Here is a 26,866-nt window from a genome sequence, read left to right as displayed (position 1 = left end):
TCTGGTTGGGAAAGTTTTGGAATCTATTATTAATGATGAGGTTCCAGGGTACTTGGAGACTATTGATAAAATAAGTCAAAGTCATCATGGTTTCTGTAAAGGGAAATCTTGCCTGACAAATCTTTTAGAGTTCTTCAAGGAAGAAACAAGCAGGGTGGACAAAGGAAAGCCAATGGATGTCATTTACTTGGATTTTCAGAAGGCATTTGATAAGGTGCCACACATGAGGCTGCTTAAGAAGATAAAATCCTATGCTGTTACAAGAAAGATACTGGCATGGATAGAGGAATGGCTGATAGACAGGAGGCAGCGAGTGGGAATAAAGGGGGCCTTTTCTGTTTGGCTGCCAATGACTAGTGGTGTTCCTCAGGGGTCAGTACTGGGACCACTACTTTTCACATTGTTTGTCAGTGATTTGGATAATGGAATTGATGGCTTTGTGGCAAAGTATGCGGATGATATGAAGATAGGTGGAGAGGTAGGAAGTGCTGAGGAAGGAATGTGATTGCAGCAGGACTTAGACAAATTGGAAGAATAGGCAAAATAGGGGCAGATGTTGGGAAATGTACGATAATGCATTTTGGTAAAAGGAACAATAATGCGGACTATTATCTAAATGGGGAGAAGATTCAAACATCAGAGGTGCGGAGGGACCTCTGTGCAAGGTTCCCAGAAGGTTAATTTACAGGTTGAGTCTGTGGTAAAGAAGGCAAATGCAATGTTGGCATTTATTTCAAAGGACTTGGAGCATTATCCACAGTTTTGCTCTGCCACAGACTGCGATGGAGGCCAAGTCCATGGGTAAACTTAAGGCAGCCGTTGATAGTTTCCTGATCGGTCAGGACATCAAAGGATATGGCGAGAAGGCAGGTGTATGGGGTTGGGTGGGCTCCAGGATCAGCCATGATGGAATGGTGGAGCAGACTTGATGGGCTGAATGGCCTAATTCTGCTCCTATGTCTTACGGTCTAATTCAAGGACACCACTTTAGAACAGAGATGAGGAGGAATTTTTTTAGCCAGGGAGTTGTGAATCTGTGGAATTCATTGCCAATTATAGCTTTGGAGGCCAAGTCATTGGGTTTACTTAAAGTGGAGGTTGATAGATTCTTGATTAGTAAGGGTGTCAAAGGTTATGGGTAGAAGGCAGATGAATAGGGTTGAGCGGGATAATAAATAAGATATGATAGAGTGACATAGAAGACTTGATGGGCTTAATGGCCTAATTCTGCTCTTACATTTTATGGTAAACTATAGTAAAAATTGTAGTGGATGTGGAGTCAAGCAATCAGGATCTTCTTTGCACCAACTCAATTTCCTAACAGGCTCTGTTTCTAATCCAGCCAACCATTTCAAATGGAGTTTTATGTGGACACCTTTTGAGAATCCAAACTCGTTATCCAGTCACCATTCCTGTTCAATTAATTTCTAAGTATCATCCATAGTTGAGGTGCAGAGCAAGCTTTGATTATTCAATTAAAATAATGTAGGAAATACTCAGCAAATCAGACAGCCAGCAACAGTCAAGAGAAAAACTCGTCCCATGCCTGCACTTGCTTTGGCAGCTCTGGGTCCATTTACATGTTTGCTGATTGGAATTGCTGCTAAATATGCTGATAACACAAGGATAATAAGGAAGTACAGTAAATTGTGAAGAGGATAAAGGGATAGGTTTATGGGTCAAGGCTTTTAAGAGACATTTGGATAGGCACATGGAGGTAAGGAAGATGGAGGGATATAAACATGGTGTAGGTTGGAGGGATTGGTGTTCGCGTGTTTTTGATTTGCTTTTTGGCTGGTTTGGCACAACACTGTTGGTGGAATGGCCTGTTCCTGTGGTGTTCTTCTATGTTCCATGTTCTACAGCTGGGAAATGGGATATAGAATATAATGTAGGAACACGTGGAATTAAACGTTTTAGCAGAAGGATGTGCCTTCATCACATCTACTGTGATGAAGTGCTTTGAGAGGTTGGTCATGTTCGGAATCGACTCCTGCCTAAGCAAGGACGTGGACCCACTGCAATTTGCCTATCGCCACAATAGGTCTACAGCGGGTGGAATCTCATTGGCTCTCCACTCGGCTTTAGCTCACTTAGACAATAGCAATACCTACATCAGACTGCTGTTTATTGACTACAGCTCAGCGTTCAACACAATCGTACCTCAGTTCTACTCAACAAGCTCCAAAACATGGGCCTCGGTACCTCTCTCTGCCACTGACCCTTGACTTCCACACCAGGACACCACAGTTAGTGTGGATCGGAAGTAACATCTCTTCCTCGCTGACAATCAACACTGGCAGACAGACCTCAAGGAAGCATGCTTAGCCCACTGCTCTATTCTCTCTACACCCACGATTATATGGTTAGACTCAGCTCAGACTCCATCTATAATTTTGCCGATGACACAACTATTCTTGCCAGAATTTCAGCCAGTGACAAGGAGGTATACAAGAGTGAGATAGATCAGCTGGTTGAGTGGTGTCACAACAACAACCTTGCACTCAACCTCAGTAAAACGAGGGAATTGAATGTGGATTTCAGGAAGAGGAAGTCGAGCAGACACACACACGTCCTCATTGAGGGATCAGTCGTGGAAAGGGTGAGCAGTTTCAAGTTGTTGGGTGTCAACATCTCTGAAGATCTATCTTGGGGCCAACATATTGATGCAATTATGAAGAAGGCATGACAGTGGCTATATTTCATTAGGAGTTTGAGGAGATTTGGTACTGCATGTCATCAAAGACTCTTGCAAATTTCTACAGTTGTACAGTGGACAACATTCTAACTGGTTGCATCACCATCAGGTATGAAGGGGCTGTTCATAGGATCGTAAAAAGCTGCAGAAAGTTGTAAACTCAGCCAGCTCCATCATGGGCACTAGCCTCCTTAGTATCAAAGACACCTTCAAAAGGCAATGCCTCAAAATGGCGCCATCCATAATTAAGTACCCCATCATCGAGGACATGCCCTCTTTGCATTGCTACCGTCAAGGAGGAAGTAAAGGAGCCTGAAGACACACACTCAACATTTCATGACAGCCTTTTCCTCTCCGCTATCAGATTTCTGAATGGAGAATGAACCCATGAACATTACCTCACTATTTTTTTTGCACTGTTTTTGCAATACTTATTTAATTTGCATATATTTCTTAATGTAATTTATACTTTTTATTATTATTATGTGTTGTAATGTACTGCTGCCACAGAACAACAAATTTCGCCACATATGCCAGTGATATTAATCCAGATTCTGATTCTGATAAGGAAACATATCTAAATGGTGAGAGATTGCAGAGGAATTGGGTATCCTGGGTGAATGATTTGCTAAAACCATTGAGGATTCAGTAAACATTACTGAACTGAGGAAAGTAACAAACCATTACTTTCACCAACACAAACACGAGGAAATCTGCAGATGCTGGAATTTCAAGCAACACACATAAAAGTTGCTGGTGGAACGCAGCAGGCCAGGCAGCATCTCTAGGAAGAGGTACAGTTGACATTTCGGGCCGAGACCCTTTGTCAGGACTAACTGAAAGAAGAGCTAGTAAGAGATTTGAAAATGGGAGGCAGAGGGGGAGATCCGAAATGATAGGAGAGGACAGGAGGGGGAGGGATGGAGCCAAGAGCTGGACAGTTGATTGGCAAAAGGGATATGAGAGGAGGCCTAGGGAGAAAGAAAAGGTGGAGGGGGGAAGCCCAGAGGATGGGCAAGGGGTATAGTGAGAGGGACAGAGGGAGAAAAAGGAGAGAGAGAAAAAGAAAGTGTGTATATAAATAAATAAATAACGGATGGGGTACAAGGAGAAGGTGGGGCATTAGTGGAAGTTTGAGAAGTCAATGTTCATGCCATCAGGTTGGAAGCTACCCAAACGGAATATAAGGTTTTGTACCTCCAACCTGAGTGTGGCTTCATCTTTACAGTAGAGGAGGCCGTGGATAGACATGTCAGAATGGGAATGGGATGTGGAATTAAAATGTGTGGCCACTGGGAGATCCTGCTTTCTCTGGCGGACTTTCACCAAGTAGTTAAGCCAATCAACATCTCCACCCACTAACCCACCAGTCCGCGGTCCCCCCTCCCCCACCACTTGTTTATCATTTCCCATTTGTCACCTTATGTACAGAAACTCCTGTGCCTAATGTCACTTTATGGATATACAATCATTCTATGTACGTAAGCTATCTTACATACTTATATTTGTGTATTTTATTATTGTGTTTTTTATCTTGCAGTGTTTTTTTAAGCTGCATTGGATCCAGAGTAACAATTATCTCACTCTCTTTTACACTTGTGTACTGGAAATGATATTAAATGATGTTGAATTTTGAAACTTCAGTCTTGAATAGCTAACCAAGCATTTGTTGCAAAGGGAATCAAATAGCAAGGAGAGTCCAGGCGCTGGATTTCCCAGATAACCTTTCCATTGCCCCTTGCTGTGAATGTTTAAACATCTCTGATGATTAGAGATACAGTGGATTCCGGTTAAGTGGGCCATTGGTTAATTGAGGCAGCCTCATATTTGGGACAGCTCTTAAATAACAAAAACTAATTGAGAAAAGAGCTGGGATTTCTTTTGTTTACTTGGGATACTATGCCGCTTAATTGGGGCAGGAGGCTGTTTCCAAACAGTTTCTAACTAGCATCAGACGCTTGCACTTGTGTGGCGATTAGACACCACACTGTGCTTAGAGCCAACACTTTTTAAATAGCATCAGTTGCATGTGCTTGTGTTCGACAAACAGTAATTTTTGTTACTGATAGTTGGCAAGAAATAAGCAGTAAAAAGATTCAGAGTTGTTTTGCTCACTGCAGTTTCAAGCATTCAGGCTTGGAGATGTTTGAAACAGGAGTGAAAATGAAATGATTTCACCACAAAGAAGTTAGAAACTATGAAAAACTTGAAAGTATTGATAATCATCTTGAATGTTACAACGAAAATGAAGATTTGGAGGATGCAATCATTGATAGTATTGTATGAAGGCAGTCATTATCTACACCGCTACACTGATTTTGTTCATTTACTGACAATCAAAAGAATGCAGCAGCATTGACAACAATTAGGAACTAATACACTATTTTATGGTACTGTAGTGGTATTGACAGTGTTCTAATTTGTTCTGTATTTCATTTAAATTAATAATTGTTACTCAGTTAAAATACCTTTTTAACTATTTCTGTGAAATTTCAGCTAATTGGGGAGCTGCTTAATTGGGCCAGAATGTACTGGTCCCAAAGTGTCCCCTTTAACCTGAATCCGCTGCGTTTCTAAGGAAGTGTAAGGGAGGTACAAGAGTGAACCATTCAGCTTGCTTCATGGTTTGAGACTTGACCTCTGTTTCCTGACTCTCCAGTCAGGGTAAACCTCAGCAGTGAATCATGCCATTTAAAATTGTTCTGTTTCAATTAAATCACCTCACCTCTAAATTCAAGAGAGCACGGTCTCAGTCTGCTTAATCTCTACTCGTATAACATTTTGAGCACATCGGCCTTCATAAATCAGAGTACAGGAGTTGGGGCGTTATTAAGTTGTGTAGGTTGGTAAGGCCAAATTTGGAGTATTGTGTGTAATTCTGGTCACTTACCTACTGGAAAGATTGAAAAACAACAGAGAAAATTTACAAGGATGCTACCGGGAATTCAGGACCTGTGTTTATAGGGAAAGGTTAAACAAGTTAAGACTTTATTCCCTGAAGTGTAGGAGAATGAGAGGAAATTTGACAGAGGTACCCAAAATTATGAGGAGTATTGACAGGTAAATGCAAGCAGACCTTTTCCACTGAGGTTGGGTGAGACTAGAACTAGAGGTCATAGGTTAAGGGTGAATGGTAAAATATTTAAGGGGAACCTGAGGGGAAACTTCTTCACTCAGAAGGTGGAAGGAGCTGCCGACAGAATTGGAGAATGCGTGTTCAACTGCAATGTTTAAGAGAAGTTTGGATTTGTACATGGTTGGGAGGGTTATGGACAGCTATGGTGCAGATCAATGGGACTAGGCGGAATAACAGTTTGGCATAGACTAGATAGCCTGAAGGGCCTGTTTCTATGCTGTAGTGTTCTATAAATCTATGACGTACTGTCCATGTGGATTTAAATAACGCAAAAAATACAATCATTTAAAAATAATGCTTTTACAATTATACCAGTGCCTAAGAAGAATAACATGGGCTGCCTTAATGACTATCGCCTAGTAGCCCTCACATCGACAGTGATGAAATGCTTTGAGAGGTTGGTCATGACTAGACTAAACTCCTGCCTCAGTAAGGACCTGGACCCATTGTAATTTGACTATCACCACAATAGGTCAAAGCAGACGCAATCTCAATGGCTCTCCACGTGGCTTTAGACCACCTAGACAACACAAACACCTACGTCAGGATGCTGTTCATTGACTATAGCTTCACATTTAATACCATCGTTCCCACAATCCTGATTGAGAAGTTGCAGAACCTGGGCTTCTGTACCTCCCTCTGCAAATGGATCCTCGACTTCCTAACTGGAAGACCACAGACTGTGCGGATTGGTGATAACATATCCTCCTCGCTGACGATCAACACTGGTGCACCTCAGGGGTGTGTGCTTAGCCCACTGCTCTACTCTCTGTATACACATGACTGTGTGGCTAGGCATAGCTGAAATACCATCTATAAATTTGCTGACGATACAACCATTGTTGGTAGAATCTCAGGTGGTGACGAGAGGGCATGCAGGAGTGAGATATGCCAATTAGCTGCAGCAACAACCTGGCACTCAAGGTTAGTAAGATGAAAGAGCTGATTGTGGACTTCAGGAAGGGTAAGAGGAAGGAACACATTCCAATCCTCATAGAGGGATCAGAAGTGGAGAGAGTGAGCAGTTTCAAGTTCCTAGGTGTCAAGATGGGAGGAGAAGATGGCAGCGCGCCGTGTGTGTGCAGCTCTCTGGTGAAAAATGATGTTATATCTGTTAAATAGGGGCCATGGACAATTCTGATTTGATGGAGAAGGGACGTGAAATCACACAGGAACATCTGGAGAAATTTCTGAAACGCCCGTCCGCTGCTGTCATTACTGTATGGTCCGGAATCTCTCGGAGAGTAGGCCTCAAAATCCCTGGCCTTGCCTGCTTTTGGCGACTGAGAAAGAGGTCGAATCACTCGGACAGAGATGGCGCTCAGTACTCGGTGTCGGAGAGCTGATCAGAGCTGAAGTTTTCGGATGACTCAGAGTCAGATTGTGGTCGGCATGACAGGGAGAGTTTTTCTTCCTTCCCCCGACTGCGTGAGATGTGGGACATTTGAGAAACTTTGAACTTTACTGTGCTCACGGACTTTCTTCATCAAGTTATGGTATTGTGCATTGTTGTAACTATATGTATAATTATGTGGTCTTGTCAGTTTTTTCAGACTTGGTTTGTCCTGTGTTTTGTGATATCACACCAGATGAAATAATGTATCATTTCTTAATGCATGCATTACTAAATGACAATAAAAGGGGACTCCGTGTCTTCATAAAAAAAAAGATCTCTGAAGATCTAACCTGGTCCCATCATATCAATGTAGTTATAAAGAAGGAAAGACTGCGGCTATACTTTATTAAGAGTTTGAAGAGATTTGGCATGTCAACAAGTACACTCAAAAACTTCTATAGTTGTACCATGGAGAGCATTCTGACAGGCTGCATCACAGTTTGATATGGAGGGGCTACTACACAGGACCGAAAGAAGCTGCAGAAGGTTGTAAATCTAGTCAGTTCTATCTTGGGCACTAGCCTACAAAGTACCCAGGACATCTTTAGGGAGCAGTATCTCTGAAAGGTAGTGTCCATTATTAAGGACCTCCAGCACCCAGAGCATGCCCTTTTCTCGCTGTTGCCATCAGTTAGGAGGTACAGAAGCCTGAAGGAACACACTCAGCGATTCAGGAACAGCTTCTTCCCCCTGCCATCTGATTCCTAAATGGACATTGAAGCTTTGGACACTACCTCACTTTTTAAAAAAATATACAATATTTCTGTTGTTGCACATTTTAAAAAATCTATTCTATATATGTAATTGATTTACTTGTTTATTTATTATGATTATGTTATATTTTATTTATTATTATTATTTTCTCTCTGCTAGATTATGTATTGCATTGAACTGCTGCTGCTAAATTAACAAATTTCACGTCGGATGCCAGTGATAATAAAGCTGATTCTGAAAGCCTTTGAGGTCCTAGAAATTAAATTTTAAAAAATTAAGTGACATAAAGGAAAAGTTGAACATATACATCTTGTCCCCAGGTTACAGCAGCTTCCATTCCTGTGAAATGTTTGTAACCTATGGAGTTTGCCAGATGGAAATGTACACATGGACAAAATTCCCACAGAGCAGAAGAAGCCTGCAGCCCTGCAGTATCTGGGAAATCCATAATGCTGATCTCCCAGAAGCTCATATATATTGGCTGTACCTAATCTGGGGAGGTCCTGAACCTACAGTTCCCTTTTCACTCAAGGCCATTATCCCACTCACAAGTGCATCTGCCCTTTTGCTCTGAGTATCTGTCCTCTATACAGAGTGCAGTGAGTGTCCAGTGGCAGAACTCGGGCTCTGGAAAGCTATAACGTGCTTAGTAGAAAGATAAGACTTGGGGCATTTATAACCTCTGCCTTGCAATAGTACAGAGCACAGAGGTGAGTTAACTCACCCACCAGTCATCTGGTGTTTCTCTATGGAAACACTGGCTGAAGGTAGTATGATTCAGCCATTACTTTGGATGCCTGGCATTTCCTCAACCTGGGAAAAATTGAAGAGGAACAGATTGTAAGATGCTGGAAAAGAGAGAGAGGATAGGAGTGAACAAATGGGAAGGTCTTTAAGAGAGGGAGAGGGATAATTGTGCAACAATGATTGTGTTGTGGGGACAAATAAAGAAACAAATAATGAATCTAGAGGAAAAACGACATCACCGTCTGAAATTGTTGAACTGAGGCTCTGGAAAATTACAATATGCCCAGTAGAGTGCATGGCATGGTAGCGTAGTGGGGCGCCATGGAAGCATGGTGGTTAGCACAACGCTTTACAGTACCAGCAACCAAGGTTAAATTCTCACTACTGTTTGTAAGGAATTTGTACATTCTCCCCATGACCACGTGGGTTTCCTCTGCGTGCTCTGGTTTCCTCCCACAATCCAAAGATGTACCGGTTGGTAGGTTAATTGGTCATTGTAAATTATCCCATAATTAGGCAAGGATTAAGTCCACTGTTGCTAGGCAGCACGGCTCGAAGGGCCTGTTTCATGCTGCATCTCAATAAATAAACAAGCAAACAAATAAACACATAAATAGGTGCTGTTCCTTCAGTTTATGTTAGGTCGCATTCGAAAAGTGCAAGGGAACAAGGTGCAAGAGGTGAAGCTGAGAGGGTGAGACAGGAACATAAAGTGACAGGTGACCAGAAAATGGTGGGGGGGGCGGTGGTGGAGTAACATTTGCAAACTTAATGGAGATATTCTTCAGAGGAGTCACTCACATTTAATTTCCATACTGCCAAGGGGACAGTCAGAATGTGTCCACCTGTTTCCCATTCTCAGGAGACTGTTTGAAGCACTGTGTAAATAACCTCTTTCCTACCACTTGATAAACTGACTGACACTTTCTCAAGTAACGCACACAAATGGATAAAGGGTCTTGGCCCAAAATGTCGACTATTTATTACCCTCTGTAGATGCTGCCTGACCTGCACAGTTCCTCCAGCAGTTGGTGTGTGTTGTTCAAGACTTCCTGCATCTGCAGAATCTCTTGTGTCTAAGACGTTTTCTTTCACCGTAAGTTTCTTCAGTCTTGGAAAGTGTTAGAGCATATTCTGGAGTGAGGGTATATAGCAAATATTAACTTCACCAGCAACCAATCTTCACACCTGAACATGGATTGTAGATTTAATTTAAAATGTAGACCTGAATATTAGTTTTCCTGGATCTGTGGACTGGAGTTAATTGCAAATCAGACCACACTGATGAACATTCCTTTTGGGTATTTGGAGTGTGGATGCGAAAGAGGTGTGTGAAAACTATATGTAATTCAAAGGAAGCATTGTAGATACTTTGTAACTATAGAATTGTCCTGCTCTTACCTTTGATCTTTTGCATATAAAAGTGTCGTGTAATATTGGATCGGGAGGCCTCTTTCTCCAGGAGTGTCTTAATATGAGGCCTGCTGCTTGTTTTTGTTGAATAAAACACTTTCATATCCACTAGCTTCAGTGTCTGTCCAGTGGCTTTGTTCATGTTACAACAGAAAGAATGCTGGCACAAGCAGTGTCATCCTGTTCTCCAAAATATCAGTGCTTTCATTGCAGGATCGAGAGTTGGAAGAACTGGAAATCCTGAACCTCTTCCACCAAATGGTGGCCGCAACCTGTTACCTACACGAACACAACGTGTTACACCGAGATCTAAAGACGGCCAACCTTTTCCTCACCAAAGAAGGCGAAGTGAAGCTTGGTGATTTTGGGGTGGCCAAATTGATGATGACAGGAAGTGAGGCACATACCATCTTGGGTGAGTTTTACTTGAAGCACAAAAAGAAGGTATGGAAAGGGCTAGTGGCATTTTGAAGTAAAGAGTTAGTGTTGGAGTCAGATTATGACCAAGACATCTATCTGGTCTTGGGTAAGGTAGGAGAAAGGACCTGATAAGAGTAAGTCTTAAGTAAGGGTGGGAGGAAGTGTCTGGAGTGGTGGAGACTGAGGGAAGAACTGATAGAAGCTTAAATATGTTAGGTAGCTGGTATGCTTTTACCAGAGTTGAAATGTCTGTAAGTACAGGGCATGCATTTAATGTAAGATGGGAAAAGTTCAAAGATGTCCGGAACAAGTTTTTTTTATATACAGACAGTTGTGGGTGCCTGAATTGTGCTGCCAGGAGTGGTAGTGGAGGCAAATATGACAGAGGCATTTAAGAGGCTCTTGGATAGTGTAGGCACATGAATTTGCAGAGAATGGAGGGACATGCAGAAGGGACAATTTAGTTAGGCATTTAAGTACTTGTTTAATTGGTTTGACACGACATTGTGGGCCAAAGTCCTGAGCCTTAGTGCATCATTATGTCATAAACTACGAGCAGGAGTATGTCATCCAGTCTTTTGAGCTTTCTCTGCCACTTATTGTGGTTTGCAGCCATACCTTCTCATAATAAAGGCTAACACACAATCTGCCTTATTCTCTTGCTGCACCTGCCTGTAAGTATTCAGCAACTCACGTATAGCACACCTAGTTAATATCAACATGTCCTGATCCCTCACCCTTTAACCAGTACTCCGCTTTTCTGATCTGTATGCAAGAGCTAGTCTCCTGTCCACAGTTAATGGAAAGCACTCCGTCTCAGGTAGGGCTGGGAGGAAGGCACCTGATCTCAGGTAAGAACAAGAGAAGAAGCGTGGTGTCAGTTAACAGTGTTGGGGAGGATACCTGATCTCAAGCAGGGATCAGGGGAAGGCACCTGGTCTCAGGTAGGGTTGGAAGGAAGAACCTGATCTTGGCTAGGGGTGGGAAGTATGTGCTACGATGTGGTGAATTGAACAGTGGACTGTACATTGCAGAGTATCAGAGGTTTGGCCATTTTTAATGTTTTCCATAGCCTTAGATGTTCCACAGTAAAGGAGGATCCTGGCTAGAATGTAGAGAGAAGAATAGTCAATGGCACGTGGCCAAGTGGTTAAGGCATTAGACTAGCGACCTGAAGGTCGTGAGTTCGAGCCCCAGCCGAGGCAACGTGTTGTATCCTTGAGCAAGGCACTTAATCACACATTGCTCTGCGATGACACTGGTGCTAAGCTGTATGGGTCCTAATGCCCTTCCCTTGGACAACATTGGTGTCGTGGAGAGGGGAGACTTGCAGCATGGGCAACTGCTGGCCTTCCATACAACCTTGCCCAGGCCTGCGCCCTGGAGAGTGAAGACTTTCCAGGCACAGATCCATGGTCTTGCAAGACTAACGGATGCCTTAGTCAATGGCAGGTGAGCTGGACATCAAGTGCAAATATAAATAAAGATAACTGCAGGTCAATTCAGGCCATGCCGAGAGTGGACAGGCCATCCACAGGTTAGGGCTGTGTTCCATTTTGGTGAACTGTTTGTAACCCAAGTAGTTTGCAAGTCAGAAATGCAGCAACAAACCAAGCTCCCACTCAGCAGAAGATGCCTGCAGCTGCCACCAAATCCAGGACGCGAGCCTCCCAAATGCTTGTTCACATGCAAGGGCTGTACATTAGTGGGGTTTACGCAAGCTGGGGAGGACCCGTGGTAGGATGAGGTGAGGTGAGAGGAAGATGCAACAGGGACAATGTTATGACAGTCAGTAAGGGTTCCTTGCTGTTAGAGGTTTACATGTAGAAGTCAGTGGTAGGATTGGGTTCGTGGGTGGTGGGGGGAGGGAGTGAAGTTCAGCGTTGTAGGGACCATGCCACTGGGGGTGGATTTACTTGACGAACTGTTTATGTTGTGCAGGCACTCCTTATTACATCTCACCCGAGATCTGCGAGGGAAAATGCTACAATGATAAGTCTGACATCTGGTCGCTTGGTTGCATCCTTTATGAGATGGCATGTCGTCAGCGCACTTTTGAAGGTAAGAGGCATGAAAATTGACCAAACTAATTATCAGTGAGGAAATTCATTAGGTTAATTAGTAGAGGCACAATGGATATTTTTATTAACAAAATATACTTTATTCAAAAATAAAATTATTTATAATAAACCATTTAATGACTCTCAATCCTTTACAGATCTTTCCATTACGGTCTTTACATTTCCACATTTTTAGCCATCCACGTGGCACTCTGATGCTTCACCTTTCCACACCATTGTTGAGGGGTATACTCCCCGCCACCCGACCCCTCCCACTCCCGTGGGAGAAGAACCCTAAACCGTGGTCCTTCCCTACTGGGGCTCTTGCGGTGGCTGCCCCAAGTTTCAGTGCATCCCTCAGCACGTACTCCTGCAGCCGAGATATATATTAGAAAGGTAAATAGGTCAAGCACTTGCGGATGAAATTGAATTTTCCAGCTTTCTGAGGGATTGCACACATCCTTAGTATTGCTGAGGTAACACTTCATAAGCTCACATTAACCTTTCTCTTAGTAATTATTGGAGGCAATCGTACCTCTCTTTGCACACAGGTACCTTGAGCATACCTCTGAGGAAGGCTCTAATAGAATGCATGCAAGATATGGTAATCATCTTCATGCACACAATGGAGAATTGCAGTCAGTATTGACAACAATAGGTCTATTCATAAATGATCTATTTCCCTGTTAATTCTCGCATTAAACCACCTGCTGTGAGTATTGTTATTAGGGGTTCCTCTAGAGGGAGTTTCCGTTAAATTGATTGCACGAAAGTAAGTAAAATTGGCATAAAAATAATACAGTGGAACATTTTAAGTGATGGAGTAGGTTTTTCTGCAGACATGACACTGCCTCTAAGAGAACAAAGCCGAATGCTGTCTATATATCCTGCAGTTAGTTTTCACAAAAATCTAGAAGAACTCAACAGGTCAGGCAGCATAAACAGGGACTGGAAAGGAAGGGGACAGAATGAAAAGGTAGGGGAGGGGAAGGATGCAAGCTGTCAGGTGTGATAGGTGAATCCAGGTGAGAGAGGGAGGTTGGTGGGAATTTACTTTCACACCCCCTCCCCACCATCTTCTCCCTATACCTGCCAGCTTTTACCTTCCACCCCCTCCTCCTCTTCCCTTTTCATGGTGGCTTCTGCCCTCTTCCTTTCCAGTCCTGATGAAGGGACTCAGTCTAAAATGTCAACTGATTATTCCCCTCCATAGATGCTCCCTGAGTTCCTGCAGCCCTTTGTGTGTCTGTGCGTGGCTCAAGATAGTGTCTGCATCCTCTCGTTTTACTGTATAAAAGCATTATTGATTTTGTAAGCATCGTTTAAAAACTTCCTGATAGCCAGGCTCAACTTGTCGTGTTGACATTTCTGAGACAGAGCATAGGTTTAAACCCTAGTTCGGGTACTTGTTTAACTCACACTGGGTTTGCTCAGAGTACGTGTACTTTGGAAGAGATGTCAAACCAAGATTTACCTGTTCGGTTAGACTTTAAAAGATCCACTGGTGCTATTTGAGGAATGGGGGATGTTCCCTCTCTGTCTTCGCTAACATTTATCACTGAAACAACCCACCAAGAGCAGTTTGATAAGTCATTTATCTCAGTTAACGGCATAATATGCAGCATAATTGTTCTGCTCTCTTTCTTGCAGGAACTAATCTACCAGCAGTAGTAAATAAGATCATGAAGGGACAGTTTGCTCCCATCACTAATAACTACAGTCCTGAGTTTAAAGGCCTTGTGATGGACATGCTGCAAAAGGAGCCTCAGTAAGTTGCAGGTGTTTCTGATTTTCCCCAATTAACTGGATAGAACACATTGTTTTGTATTAATTTTACCCCTTCCAGGGCCTGCTGCAGTGAAACATCCCCACAAAATGATGCAGCCCCCACCATCATTCACGGTAGGGATGGTGTGTTTATGATGATGTACGGTGTTTGGCTTGTGCTAAACCTAGCATTCAATCTGATGGCCAGAAAACTCAAATTCGGTTTCATCAGACCATAAAATCTTCTTCCAGCTGACCTCAGAGACCCCCACATGCCTTCTGGCAAACTCTAGCCGAGATTTCATGTGTATCTTTTTCAATAGTGGCTTTCTCTTTGCCACTCTCCCATAAAGCTGCAACTGGTGAAGTATCCAGGCAACAGTTGTATGCACAGTCTCTCCCATCTCAGCCACTGAAGCTTGTAACTCCTCCAGAGTTGTCATAGGTCTCTTGGTTGTCTCCCTCACTAGCCCCCTTCTTGCACAGTCATTCAGTTTTTGAGGATGGCCTGCTTTAGGCAGATTTACAGCTGTGCCATATTCTTTCCATTTCTTGATGATTGACTTAACCGTACTCCAAGGGATATTCAGTGACTTGGAAATTTTCTTGTGTCCATCTCCTGACTGTGCTTTTCAATAACCTTTTCATGAAGTTGCTTGGAGTGTTCTTTTGTCTTCATGGTGAGTTTTTACCAGGGTACTGGCTCACCAGCAGTTGGACCTTCCAGATACAGGTGTATTTTTACTACAATCAGTTGAAACACCTTGACTGCACACAGATCGCTAACAATAAATCTCCATTTAACTAATTATGTGACTTCTAAAACCAGTTGGCTGCACCAGTGATGATTTGGTGTGTCATATTAAAGGGGGGGGGTGAATACTTGTACTATCAACTACTTTCTGTTTTATATTTGTAATTAATTTAAGTCACTTTTTAGAGATCTGTTTTCACTTTGACACGGAAGGGTCTTCTGTTAATCGGTGTCAAAAAACGCCAAATTAAATCACTGTGGTTCAATGTTGTAAAACAATAAAACATGAAAACTTACAGGGGGGTGAATACTTTTTATAGACACTGTGCATTTATATAACCAATTTAACCATATAATGCATATAGAAACAAGACAATGTTTCTTCAAACCAGGCTGTAAAGCACAGTAGTACACAAAACACACAATATATGCTAACTCGTGAAGGTACGGTTAAAATCCATGGATGAGTCACAAATAAATAACCATTAATTTTATATATTGGAAGGTACAGAACAGATTAACCAGTGACGTTTCGAATGCAATGTGGCCGGGAGTTCAGAAGTGTAATGGCCTGGGGGAAGAAACTGTTTCTCATCCTGAACTTTGTTTTTATGCATCACAATCTCCTGCCTGATGGTAGAAAGTCAAAGAGGATGCTGGATGGATAGGTGGGAACCTTAATAATACTAAGGGCCCTGTGTATGCAGCGCGCCAGATAAATGTTCCCCATAGATGGTAGGGAGACGTATATGATCCTCTCAGCTGCTCTCACAATCCTTTGTAGGGATCTCTGGTCCAATGCTTTGCTGCTCTCATACCAGATGGAGATGCAACTAGTCAGGACGCTCTCAATGGTTCTCCTGTAAAACAGACTTAAGATGGGGGGGGGGGTGACGGGTGCAGGTAGGAGCCTTGCTTGCCTCAATCTTCTTAGGAAGTGGAGACGCTACTGTGTCTTCTTGTTCAGAGAGGTGATATTAAGGGACCAGGTGAGTATTAACTCCATCTATCACCTCAGTCTTGGATTAGAGTCTAAATAGTTAATTTTCTTACATTTTTACTTTCTATATGCTTGCTCATATGTTTATATGATCACCCATTTATACATTTTCTGTAAATTGTAGTATGATTGATTTTGTACTTTGTCATTGCTGTCAGAAAGGCTGTCCTTCCTGTTAATGGTCCAACTTGAATGGGCTTGCAGTATGAAGAGGGAACATGAGGGAACTCTTTGTTCTCATTTTCTTCTTCTTTATCATCTCTCCTTTCTTCTTGCTTGCTTTTCTCTGCTGCCACTTCTTTGTTATGTGCATCTAATAAAATGGCTGTTAGAACATTTGCACCTCATTCTTGACTTCCAAAAAACCTTCTGGACACTATCATCTCCATTCAAACAGCAGACAAGATGACATTGCCTCCACAGGTCTCTGGAGATGAGAATCTCAAAGATCCACAGCACTCCAAGCAAAGAAATAACTTTCCCTCAGTATATCTCTTAAGTGCAGGCTTTCTTAACTTGAGGCCTACAGTCAAGACTCCTCCATGATTGCATCTATCCTGACAAGCTCCCTCATCGTCCTTTATGCTTAATTAGATTACCTCTCATTTATCTGCACTGCAGAAGTGTATGGACCCAATCTCTTCCTATTCTTACCTAGAACTCATCCAGTAATTTTATCAATCTCATGCTTATTTTAGCAATCATCTTCTCAAGTATGTGCCTCCTATGGGCCTTCATCTCTGTGTTTGGAGGTGTATTAATAGTGTTTTGCCAGAATGAGGGCCCTGAATTAATATAATGCCTAAAACAAAAATATACAATAACTAAATTCATTTAATAACTATTACGCATACGGTAGGATTTTTTAAAATTTATTCCTGGGCTATAAGCACTACGGGCATTTTCACAGTTCATACACAAGCTTAAATGCTTGTGAACAGACTGGTGTCTGGAATTATTCCAGAGGCATTTTAGAGTCAACCATTTTCTTTGGGACTACTGTCATATTTGGACGGATAAAGAAAGAGCAGCAGATTTCCCTCCATAAATGCTTCATTAAACCCCCAGGAAAACTCATTTGTAATGTCAGCCTAGTTTATCTAAAGACTTTGCTGCCAAATTTCCTTTCTGCTGAAGTGGTTAATAGCTTCACATCTTCTTCATTGGCTGAGAAGAACCTCATACTATTAGATAGTAGTCAGATTAAAGGTAATTATAATTGCTCTGGTGTCAGTTAACTCTTTGCAGTACATTTATTGCATATGAATTTTTTTTGTTCCTTTTCCCTCTTGAGTTGAACAGCCTCATAATCCCAGAGGTCAGAATATTTCAAAGTTCTGGACTGGCCATGGTATTTATCTAAAGCATGAGAAAGTCTCCTGATGTTGGGTATCCAAAGCAACACACACAAAATGCTGGAGGAACTCAGCAAGTCAGGCAGCATCTATGGAAATGAGTAAACTCCCCTTCCTTTCAAGTCCTGATGATGGGTCTCAGTCTGACACATCAACTGTTTACTCTCTTCCATAGATGTTCTTTTGTACTGTGTCCTTTTCATTGTTCATCTGACATAGTCTTTTTCTCAAGAAAGGGGCACTAAAGGGCATAGGTTTAAGGTGAGAGGTGAATGATTTGAAAGAGACCAAAGGGGCATTACTTCATGTACAGCAGGAAGCAGGAGTTCCCAACCTGGGTCCATGGACCCCTTGATTAATGGTAAGGCTTCACGGCAAAAAAAAGGATGTAGAGGATGATTCATATATGGACTGAGCTGTCAGAAAAAGTAATTGAGACAGATGCATTAACAACTTTCAAAAATACTTAGCCAGAAAATAAGTACAGTTACAAGAAAAGGTTTGTGAACCTTTTACAATTACCTGGTTTTCTGCATTGATTATGGATAAAATATGGTCTGATCTTCATCTAAGTCGCAATAGTAGACAACCACAATCTGCCTAAGCTAATAGCGCACAAACAATTGTACTGTTTGTGTCTTTGTTCATTTTCAGTCCAGGCTGGAAAAAGTATGTGAACCCTTGTATTTAATAATTGGTAGATCCTCCTTTAGCAGTAATAACCTCCACCAAACATTTTGTATAGCTGCAATCAGACTCACTCAATGGTGAGGAGGAACTTTAGACCAATCCTCCATACAAAACTGTTTCAGTTCATCAGTATTTCTGGGATATCTTGCATGAACAGCCCTCTTCAGGTCATGCCACAGCATCTCAATTAGGCTAAGGTCTAGGCTCTGAGTTGGCCATTCCTTCTTTTTAAACCATTCTGTTGTTGATATATTCTTGTGTTTCAGATCATTGTATTGTTGCATCATCCAACTTCTATTAAGCTTCAGGTGATGGACCGCTACCCTGACATTGTCCTGTAGAATAGCTTGAGACAATTTTGAATTCATTTTTCCCTCAATGATTGTAGGCTGCCCAGGCCCTGAGGCAACAAAGCAGCCCCAAACTATGATGCTCCTTCCACCATGCTTCACAGATGGAATGAGGTTTGGGTGTTGGTGTGCAGTGCCCTTTTTCCTCCAAACATAGCGGTGTGCACTTCTGCCAAAAAGTTAAATTTTTGTCTTCTTCTGTCCACAGAACATTGTCCCAGAACCATTGTGGAACATCCATTTGGTCTTTTGCAAACTTGAGACATGCAGGAATGTTTTTTTCGGACAGCAATTGTTTCCTCGGTGGTGTTCTTCCATGAACGGAGAAGTTAGCAAGTTCTAGAGATTCCTGCAGATCTTTTGCTGTTATCCTTGCGTTCTATTATCACCTCTTTCAGTATTCATTGATTGGAACACCTGACTCCAAACAGCTTTTGGAGAAGGCATAACCCCAGAGGTTCACATACTTTTTTGACCCTAGACTGTGAAGTTTAAATGGTGTACTCAGTATTGATAAGAAGTACAACTGTTATGTGTTACTAGTTTAGGCAGATTGTGTTTGTCTATTACTGTGACATAGATGAAGATCAGACCACATTTTATGATAATTAATGCAGAAAATAAGGTAATTGCAAAAAGGTGCACAAACATTTTCTTGCAACTATACATGATTGGGACTGATTTGGAGAGATAAAGTCCAAATGTGGACAAATACAGATAACTTGGTGGCCACCATGGTTAGCATGAACAAGTTGGGCCGAAGGATCTGTTTCCATGCCGATTTACTCTTATCACTCAGTGTTACACTGCTTCTGCTTTATCTCTCTCTCTCTCTCTCTCTCTCTCTCTCTCGCTCTCTCTCCTTCCCTCATCTCCTTCTCTCTCCAGTTGTGTTTCAGGGGATCTACACTGAGTCTAAGTTAGTGCCTTTCACTTGGGACAGGTATCGGCCATCTGCTCATGAGTTGCTGTATGTTCGTCTCCCTGAAATGATGGCAAAATATGAAGAAACTCCGGTTCAGGAGAAAGGGCCGGGATCTGGCCTTCGGTGTGGCCTGGGTCACAAGAAAAATGGACGCACAGCTCTTTATTATTTCTCAATGTCTGATATGGAGCTCTGCCCTCTGGACGGACTGCCTGCCAAGATTAAAATTAGACAGGTGAGTACAACTGAAGGATTCTTAATAATTTTAATTAAGTAATAGACTTGAGGTCCTTGGCATTCTGCCTTTGACGTACACACAGTGGCCACTTTTTTAGGTACACTTGTTCACTTCATTCACACAAATATCTAATCAGCCAGTCATATGGCAGCAACTCAGTGTATAAAAGCATGCAGACATAGTCAAGAGGTTCAGTTGTTGTTCAGACCAACCGTCAGAATGGAGAAAAAATGGGATCTAAGTGACTTTGACCGTGGAATGGTTCTTGTTACCAGAAGGGACGGTTTGAGTATCACAGAAACTGCTGATCTCCTGGGATTTTCACACACAACAGTCTCTGGAGTTTACTGAGAATGGTGTGAAAAACAAAAATAACTTTCAGTGAGCTGCATTTGTGTGGGTGAAAGAGGTCAGAGGAGAATGACCAGACTAGTTCAGGTTGATAGGAAGGTGACAGTAACGCAGATTCTCTATATTTATTGCTTATTTGTTTATTATTATTATTTCTTTTCTTGTATTCGCACAGTTTGTTGTCTTTGGTCTTTCATTGATTCTATTATGTTTTATTACTCTATTATGGATTTTTTTTCCTTTTTTTGGCGTGTGTCTGCATGCGTGCAAGTCTGTGTGTATGCGTTTGCGTGTTCGTGCGTGCATCCGTGATGATGTCTTTTTCATGGCTTTTACAAGGCACGGAGCGAGCGAGAGAGAGACTGTGTGGCGGGCCATTCCTCACACAGACATTTTTGCAGTATTTTCCCTTTATTTTACGAGGACAAGTTGCGATCTCGACACTCAACCAGGCACAGATGGAAAGCGTACTCGGGAGTGGACCCGACTAGTTTCGAACCCGGGAACCTCCGCTCCTGGGTCCGGCGCCGATGTCATTATGCCACCAGCCAGCCCCTATTATGGATTTTTTAAGTATGCCCACAATAAAATGCATCTCAGGATTGTACAGCCGGCCCTCCTTATAACTTACATCGAACTTTGAAATAACCGTGTGTTACAAGAGTGGGGTGCAGAAAAGAATCTGAATGCACAACATATTGAACCTTGAAGTAGATGGGCTCCAGTAGCAGAAGACCACAAACATACACTCAGTGACCACTTTATTAGGTACCTCCTATACCTAAGCAGTGGATCTAAACTGTTGGAGCAACTCAGCACATCAGTCAGTATCTACAGTGGGGAATAAACAATCGAGGTTTCAGGCTGAGACCCTTTGTCAGGACTGGAAAGGAAGGGGGAAAGAGTGCTGCCTGACCTGCTGAATTCCTCTAGCATTTTGTCGCTCAAGATTTCCAGCACCTGCAGAACCTCTTGTGTTAATGCTGATCAGTTGGAAACCTGGCCTACTTCAAAGCGTTTCTGCTTCCTCGATGTAAGTGGTCTCTGCAATAATTGAGTATCTACTGTGTTGGAAAGGAAGGTTAAACAGCCCAACCCATTCAATGTGCCTGAATAAATCATAGAAAGAAGAATATTGCACATCCATACAGTGGATCCGTTGGTGTGGAAGGAATCACCTTCGGTATAACTGAAGCATTCTCAATAATTTGAATCATTCCAGTACTGATATCGTGGATCTCAGCAGTTGAGTCAATCTGTGGTAAATTTTGTACACAAACACTTGGACAAGCTCTTTGGCACACATTCTCAAAATTAGACCAAGAGTGAGACTCATTTTCCCAACATCAACAGAATCAACTAATATCCCTTTTCCATTAGTAGGCACCGAAAGTGTAAATGGGTGTAAATTTAGGTCAGGCTCACAATGGACCATAACTTGCATAAAATTCACAAAATTGTTTTTAACAGAAAATCCCTTGTTATGTGCAGTCTTGGTCTCATTATATTGCACAAAATCACAATTTTCCTTCCAGATTCTCTGCACTTCTGACAGATGGATGCACAAAATTGACAGGACATTTACAGTACCATTCAACAGTGTGCAGTTCACATTAGAATGCTACTTTGATTAGTGGCTGTTCTTCACAGTACAGACGAGGCTGTCCTCATTACAATGTAAATAGCACAGCCATTACACCTCTTAGAGATTGTTTTTTGAGTGACTGGCAGCCAGCTCTGATTCCTGATTGGGCCTGTGCAGTGGTGGGGTGAGAGAGTTGGACTAGCAGTGTCTTGAGGGCAATTAGATGCATAATCCAAATTGGGATTGCCATTTTGTCTGAGATTTGCATGTGGTCAAGTGGGCTGGCATCTGTCCGGTTAGGTTTAGTAGGATCAGCATTTGGTCTGCTGGGACAGTTTTGGAATTGGAATTTTCAGTGCATGGGGTTTTGGGGTCTGGAGATGTGAAATGGGAGAGGGAGATGTTGATGAGGAGAGCTGGTACAGTGCAAGAGACTGATGGACTTCCCTCACAAATTTCCACGATAAGGGGCTCTCAGGGCAATGTACTTTAGGCCCCTCAATTAAAAAAAAAGTTGATTGATGAATTCCATCACTTTCATGCACCCATGATACAGAAATTGTGTTTGTAACAGAAGGTTAACAGATATGATAACATTTCTGGTTAAATTTCTGGAATGACTTGAGATGATCTTTATTCCATTTCAAACAAGAAGAACTTGTTCAGAAGTTCAAAATAAATTTATTATCAAAGTACACGGTGGGCAGGGTGGTGCAGCATTTCGGCTGGAGTTGGTGCTGTTCCCCCTCCCCCAGTGTTCACTTGGCAGAACAATGGACTCAGGATCTGGACTACATACATATATATTTTGCATTGTCGTATTTTACTGATATCCTATATGTGCTTGCTATTTTGTATGTGCGAGAACTAGGCCCCAAGCCACTGTGTTGCCTATGCACAGCTGCCGAGGTGTTGGAGTTGGTGCACTCCACCAGGGACAGACTGGCACGGTGTCCAGTCTAGAGTCGGTGTTGCAGCCCCTCCCCCACTCGGCAGTGGTCGTCTGCAGATTTCAGCAGTCTTGGTAGGCTTGAGTTTGGTCTCTTTTATTGAGCGGCTGTATCTTTCTATCTTATACTTATTATGTGTGCTTTGTGCTGTGTGTGACTGTTGGTACTGTGTTTTGTATCTTGACCCTGGAGTAACACTGTTTCGTTTGGCTGTATTCGTGAGTATTCATGTATGGTTGAATGACAATTAAACTTGAATTGAATTGAATATATGTCACCAATACAACCCCGAGATTCATTTTCTTGCGGGCATACTCAAACCATAATAGAGTCAATGGAAGACCACACCCAGCAGAGTGAACAATCAGTGCAAATACAAAAGAAGAAAAAAAGAATAATAATAAAAAGTAAGCAATAAATATCAAGAACATGAGATGGAGTCCATGAAAGTGAGTCCATAGCTTCAGCTACACAATGCTGTGTTGTGTAATTAAATTTCCAGGCAGTTATCAGTTCAAAAAGCGCTATCTTGCTTCATTCTTCCTCCTGAAGTATATAAAATCAACATACATAAAGTGCTCAATCACACAGGTATCTCCTGAAACATATTGCTTCAACATAAGTAGTTGATGGGTTGGTAAAATGTGCTTAGTTTAAACTTTTATAGATATATAAAATTTGTGGAGATGTTGTCCAGAATTGCCTTTGACTGCTTCCCAAGCAGGTGCGTATTCTTTTATCCCATATGTGCTGTTTCATCAATTTCAGTGAAATTGAATATCGGGAAGAGAGTATACTGGCAGCTATTACTCTAGCCATGACTGAACAATGTAACCCAGAGTCAAACTTTTCTCACCCATAATAGCATGTAATGCCACATTGTATTGGATACTTTCTCCAAGAGTCAATGCTTTGTAATAGCAACTCTTACATCCCTTGCCTCCCCCACCTTTTACTCACATTAAGCATGCATATTATAATATTCTCACTATACATTTTACTGTTATCTTGGGATGTCCCATGGCAAATCGGAGGATGAACTAAACTTTAATTATATTGGTTAATATGCATAATGCATTATTCTGCAGCTAAAACACATCTGAATTTAATCTGACTGTCTCGTTAGGTCTAATTTTTCTCCGTCAGTCTGAGGTTAGTTGGAGGTTATTTGCTGATGCTGGGAAAGATTTATTGATTGTGAGTAGCTTTGACCATTGCATAGGAGAGAAATCATCATTTTTGGGTAAAATTGGGAAATAAACAGTATGAATACTTTTAAAGTACATTTGGTTAATAGGCACTCTCACTATTTACTTAGCAATGCTCCACTGCTGTTGTTTCAATAAGATAAGAACATTAGGAGCAGCAACAGACCATATAGCCCCTTGAGTCTCTTCTGCAATTCCATGAGTTCATGGCTTATCCAATTTTAATTTTAATTTCCATCAATTTCCATAGTTATTGGCTTCCCTTAGTCTCAGCCTCAAATATGTCCAATAACTCAAAGGGGTCAGATTACATGAAGCATGGGAGCAAACTGACAAAATCTTGGTCAACTGGATGTTTTTTTAAAAAAAAAGAGGTGCAGAAGTTTATACAAAGAATTCCAGAAGTTGGAGCTAATGTCACAAGTAGAAGCCAAGTAATTTCAGGTATGTACAAGAGGCCAGATCAGGGTGCAGCCACCTTGAAGGGTTATGAGGCTAGAGGAAATTAGAGATTGAGAAATTTAACCAGGTGCCAGAGAAGGTCAGCATGCACTTGGTGATAAGTTACAAACCTTCGAGTGAATCAAGACACATGATAGAGTTCTGGATACCTACACAGAGTAGAAAGAAAAAGATCAGCCAGCACATTTGAACAAGTGAGTATGGAGGCATGACCAGAATCAGAATTATAATCATGTTTATTGTCACTGATATAAGTCATGACATTTATTGATTTGCAGCAACAGTAGTGAAATATATAAAATACTTGTGTGTGTACATATATACCTGTATGTATGTGTGTATGTATGAAAACTATAAAATACAATGCTACTTACAGTATCTATCTATATAGCGTGGAATAAGCCCTTCTGGTCCTTCAAGATGTGCCACCCAGCAACTCCTGATTTAACCCTACCCTAACCACGGGACAATTTATAACAACCAATTAACCTACCAACCACTATATCTTTGGACTCTTAGAGGAAATTGATGATTGCATCTTCCAAATCTTCAGTTTCATTGCAACATTCAAGATGTTTGTTGATACTTTCAAATTCTTCTTAGTTCCTAACTTGTTGAAGTAGTGAAACTGTTTCATTTTCATTCCCGGCCATTTCTGCCATCTTCAAAGCAAAACAGTTCAGAATTTTACACACACACACATATATAATAGTGAGGTAGGGTTGAGTGTGTGCCTTAAGAGTCCTGTACTTCCTCAGTGTGGTAGTAATATGAAGACAGAGAAGAGGACATGTCCTGAATTTGGGGGGTCCTTAATGATGAATGCCACCGTTTTGTCTTTTCACCCAAGAACTTGATACTGCTCACCTTTTTCCACTGCTGACCATTCGATGAGGACCGGTGTGTATTCCCTTGACTTCCTCTTCCTGAAGTCCACTGCTCTTGTGACTATCAGCTGAGGTAGGAGCAGTCTAGGGATGTTGAGAAGGTGGAGAAGTTAATTATAATGGTGACACGATGTAAGGTCAAGGCATTGATTGGTCTGGCTTAAATATGACCATGAGATTGTTGATAGTCTAGTTCAATATCAGGCAGCTTCCAGAAAGAGGAATAGAGGAAGTGCCTAGAAGATGGAGTTCATGACAAGTTAAAGATGATGAGTTTAGTCTTCTCAGTTATCTTTTAAGAATGTCAGTATTTTTAGATTATATTGTCAATGCAATGAAAGAAAATCAGACCAAAGTATTTTATGAATTATTAAATTAACTTTTTTATTGTGCCCAATTATTAAAAAGTCAACTTTTTAACAAATGTGCAGTTGGTTTTGAATGCCAAGTGGCTGTGAAAAACATGGAGGCGTTAATCTGGAAAGTAAATGCTGTGGATATGGTTATTTTTCCTCATCCAACAGGAGGAGCCCTGCCTCCTGAGCTGCATCAAAAAGCCAGCTTCACTCAGAGTGTGCGTGGCTCTTTCACCAGTAGAGGGGGAGATGACCCAGGAATTAGCAGTGTTGTAGATAATGTTTTGCACAGCATGCACTCTCCTGCTTTGGTTTGTGGTTTACATGAATTATTGCACTGCTGTACTTAGTGTGAATTTCATAAATAATTTATATGCAAAATAGGATTTTGCTTTGCTTTTGGCCTCCTGAATTGGTTGAAACTTGATTACTTTGGGATGTGCCACACAGCTGTGAATGGAGAGTAGCTAGTGAAAACCTCCAGAGAAGAATTACTCAGGACTGAGCTGTAAATAATGTTGCTTGTGGCACAGGGACCCCAGGGTAGAGTTGCTAGCTCTGATTGGATGTATTCCACATGACATTCTGCCTCCAATCAAGATGACTTTTTCCCTAATACCTTTACAACCAATGCTTTAAAGAATTAAAGGAAGTGAAGTAACACACAATTTTTTTAAAACATGTTTTGATCAGGTTTTAGGGAAGGCACAATCTTTAGACCTTCAAATGTGTGATGCCACAAAAAAAAAAGCAGTACAACATGACTAAATTTCATGGTGATCCTTTTCGGTGAATGCTCTGCTCTTAGAGTTATAGAAACAGGCCCTTCAGCCCATCCAGTTTGTGCCGGTCTATTAATCTGCCTAGCCTCTGCTGGAACATAGTTCCTGTTCCCAACTGGAACATAGAAGAGTACAGCACAGAACAGGCCCTTCAGCCCGCAGTGTTGTGCCGAACCAGCTAAAAAGCAAATCAAAAACACCCAAAAACTAATCCCTCCTTCCTACGCAATGTCCATATCACTCAATCTTCCTCATGTTCATGTGCCTGTCTAAACATCTCTTAAAAGCCTCTAATCTACTTGCTTGTACCACCATACAAGGCAACGCATTCCAGGGATCCACCACTCTCTGAGTAAAAAACTTACTCCTCACATCCCCTTTCAACCTACCCCCTCTCACCTTCAATGCAAACCTTCTGTAATTAGACATTCCACCACAGGGGAACAAGTTACTCCCTGTCTACACTATCTCTACCTCTCATAATCTTATAAACTTCTGTCAGATCTCCCCTCAGCCTCTGCCGCTCCAGAGAAAACAACCCAAATTTGTCCAGCTTCTTTTGATAGCACATGCCCTCTAAACCAGGAAGCATCCTGGTGAACCTCTTCTGTGCCCTCTCCAA

The 26,866-nt window shown here is 41.8% G+C and overlaps 1 protein-coding gene across 6 annotated transcripts in view; it reads left to right on the top strand.

Moving 5' to 3' along the window:
• The window catches only part of LOC134355712 (serine/threonine-protein kinase Nek9-like), a 170,931-nt gene that overhangs the window by 24,333 nt on the left and 119,732 nt on the right, over positions 1-26,866 (top strand). For all 6 annotated transcript variants that reach the window (XM_063066038.1, XM_063066036.1, XM_063066037.1 and 3 more), the window contains 4 exons: positions 10,318-10,519; positions 12,466-12,585; positions 14,235-14,352; positions 19,444-19,660. In XM_063066038.1, the coding sequence (XP_062922108.1) occupies positions 10,318-10,519; positions 12,466-12,585; positions 14,235-14,352; positions 19,444-19,660 (657 nt within the window). The remainder of the gene's footprint in view (positions 1-10,317; positions 10,520-12,465; positions 12,586-14,234; positions 14,353-19,443; positions 19,661-26,866) is intronic.

This window comes from Mobula hypostoma, chromosome 13 (genome assembly GCF_963921235.1).
Source record: "Mobula hypostoma chromosome 13, sMobHyp1.1, whole genome shotgun sequence".
Taxonomy (NCBI): domain Eukaryota; kingdom Metazoa; phylum Chordata; class Chondrichthyes; order Myliobatiformes; family Myliobatidae; genus Mobula; species Mobula hypostoma.
The sequence above is the reverse complement of the archived record's forward strand: the minus strand, read 5'-3'. Positions and strand labels throughout refer to the sequence as shown.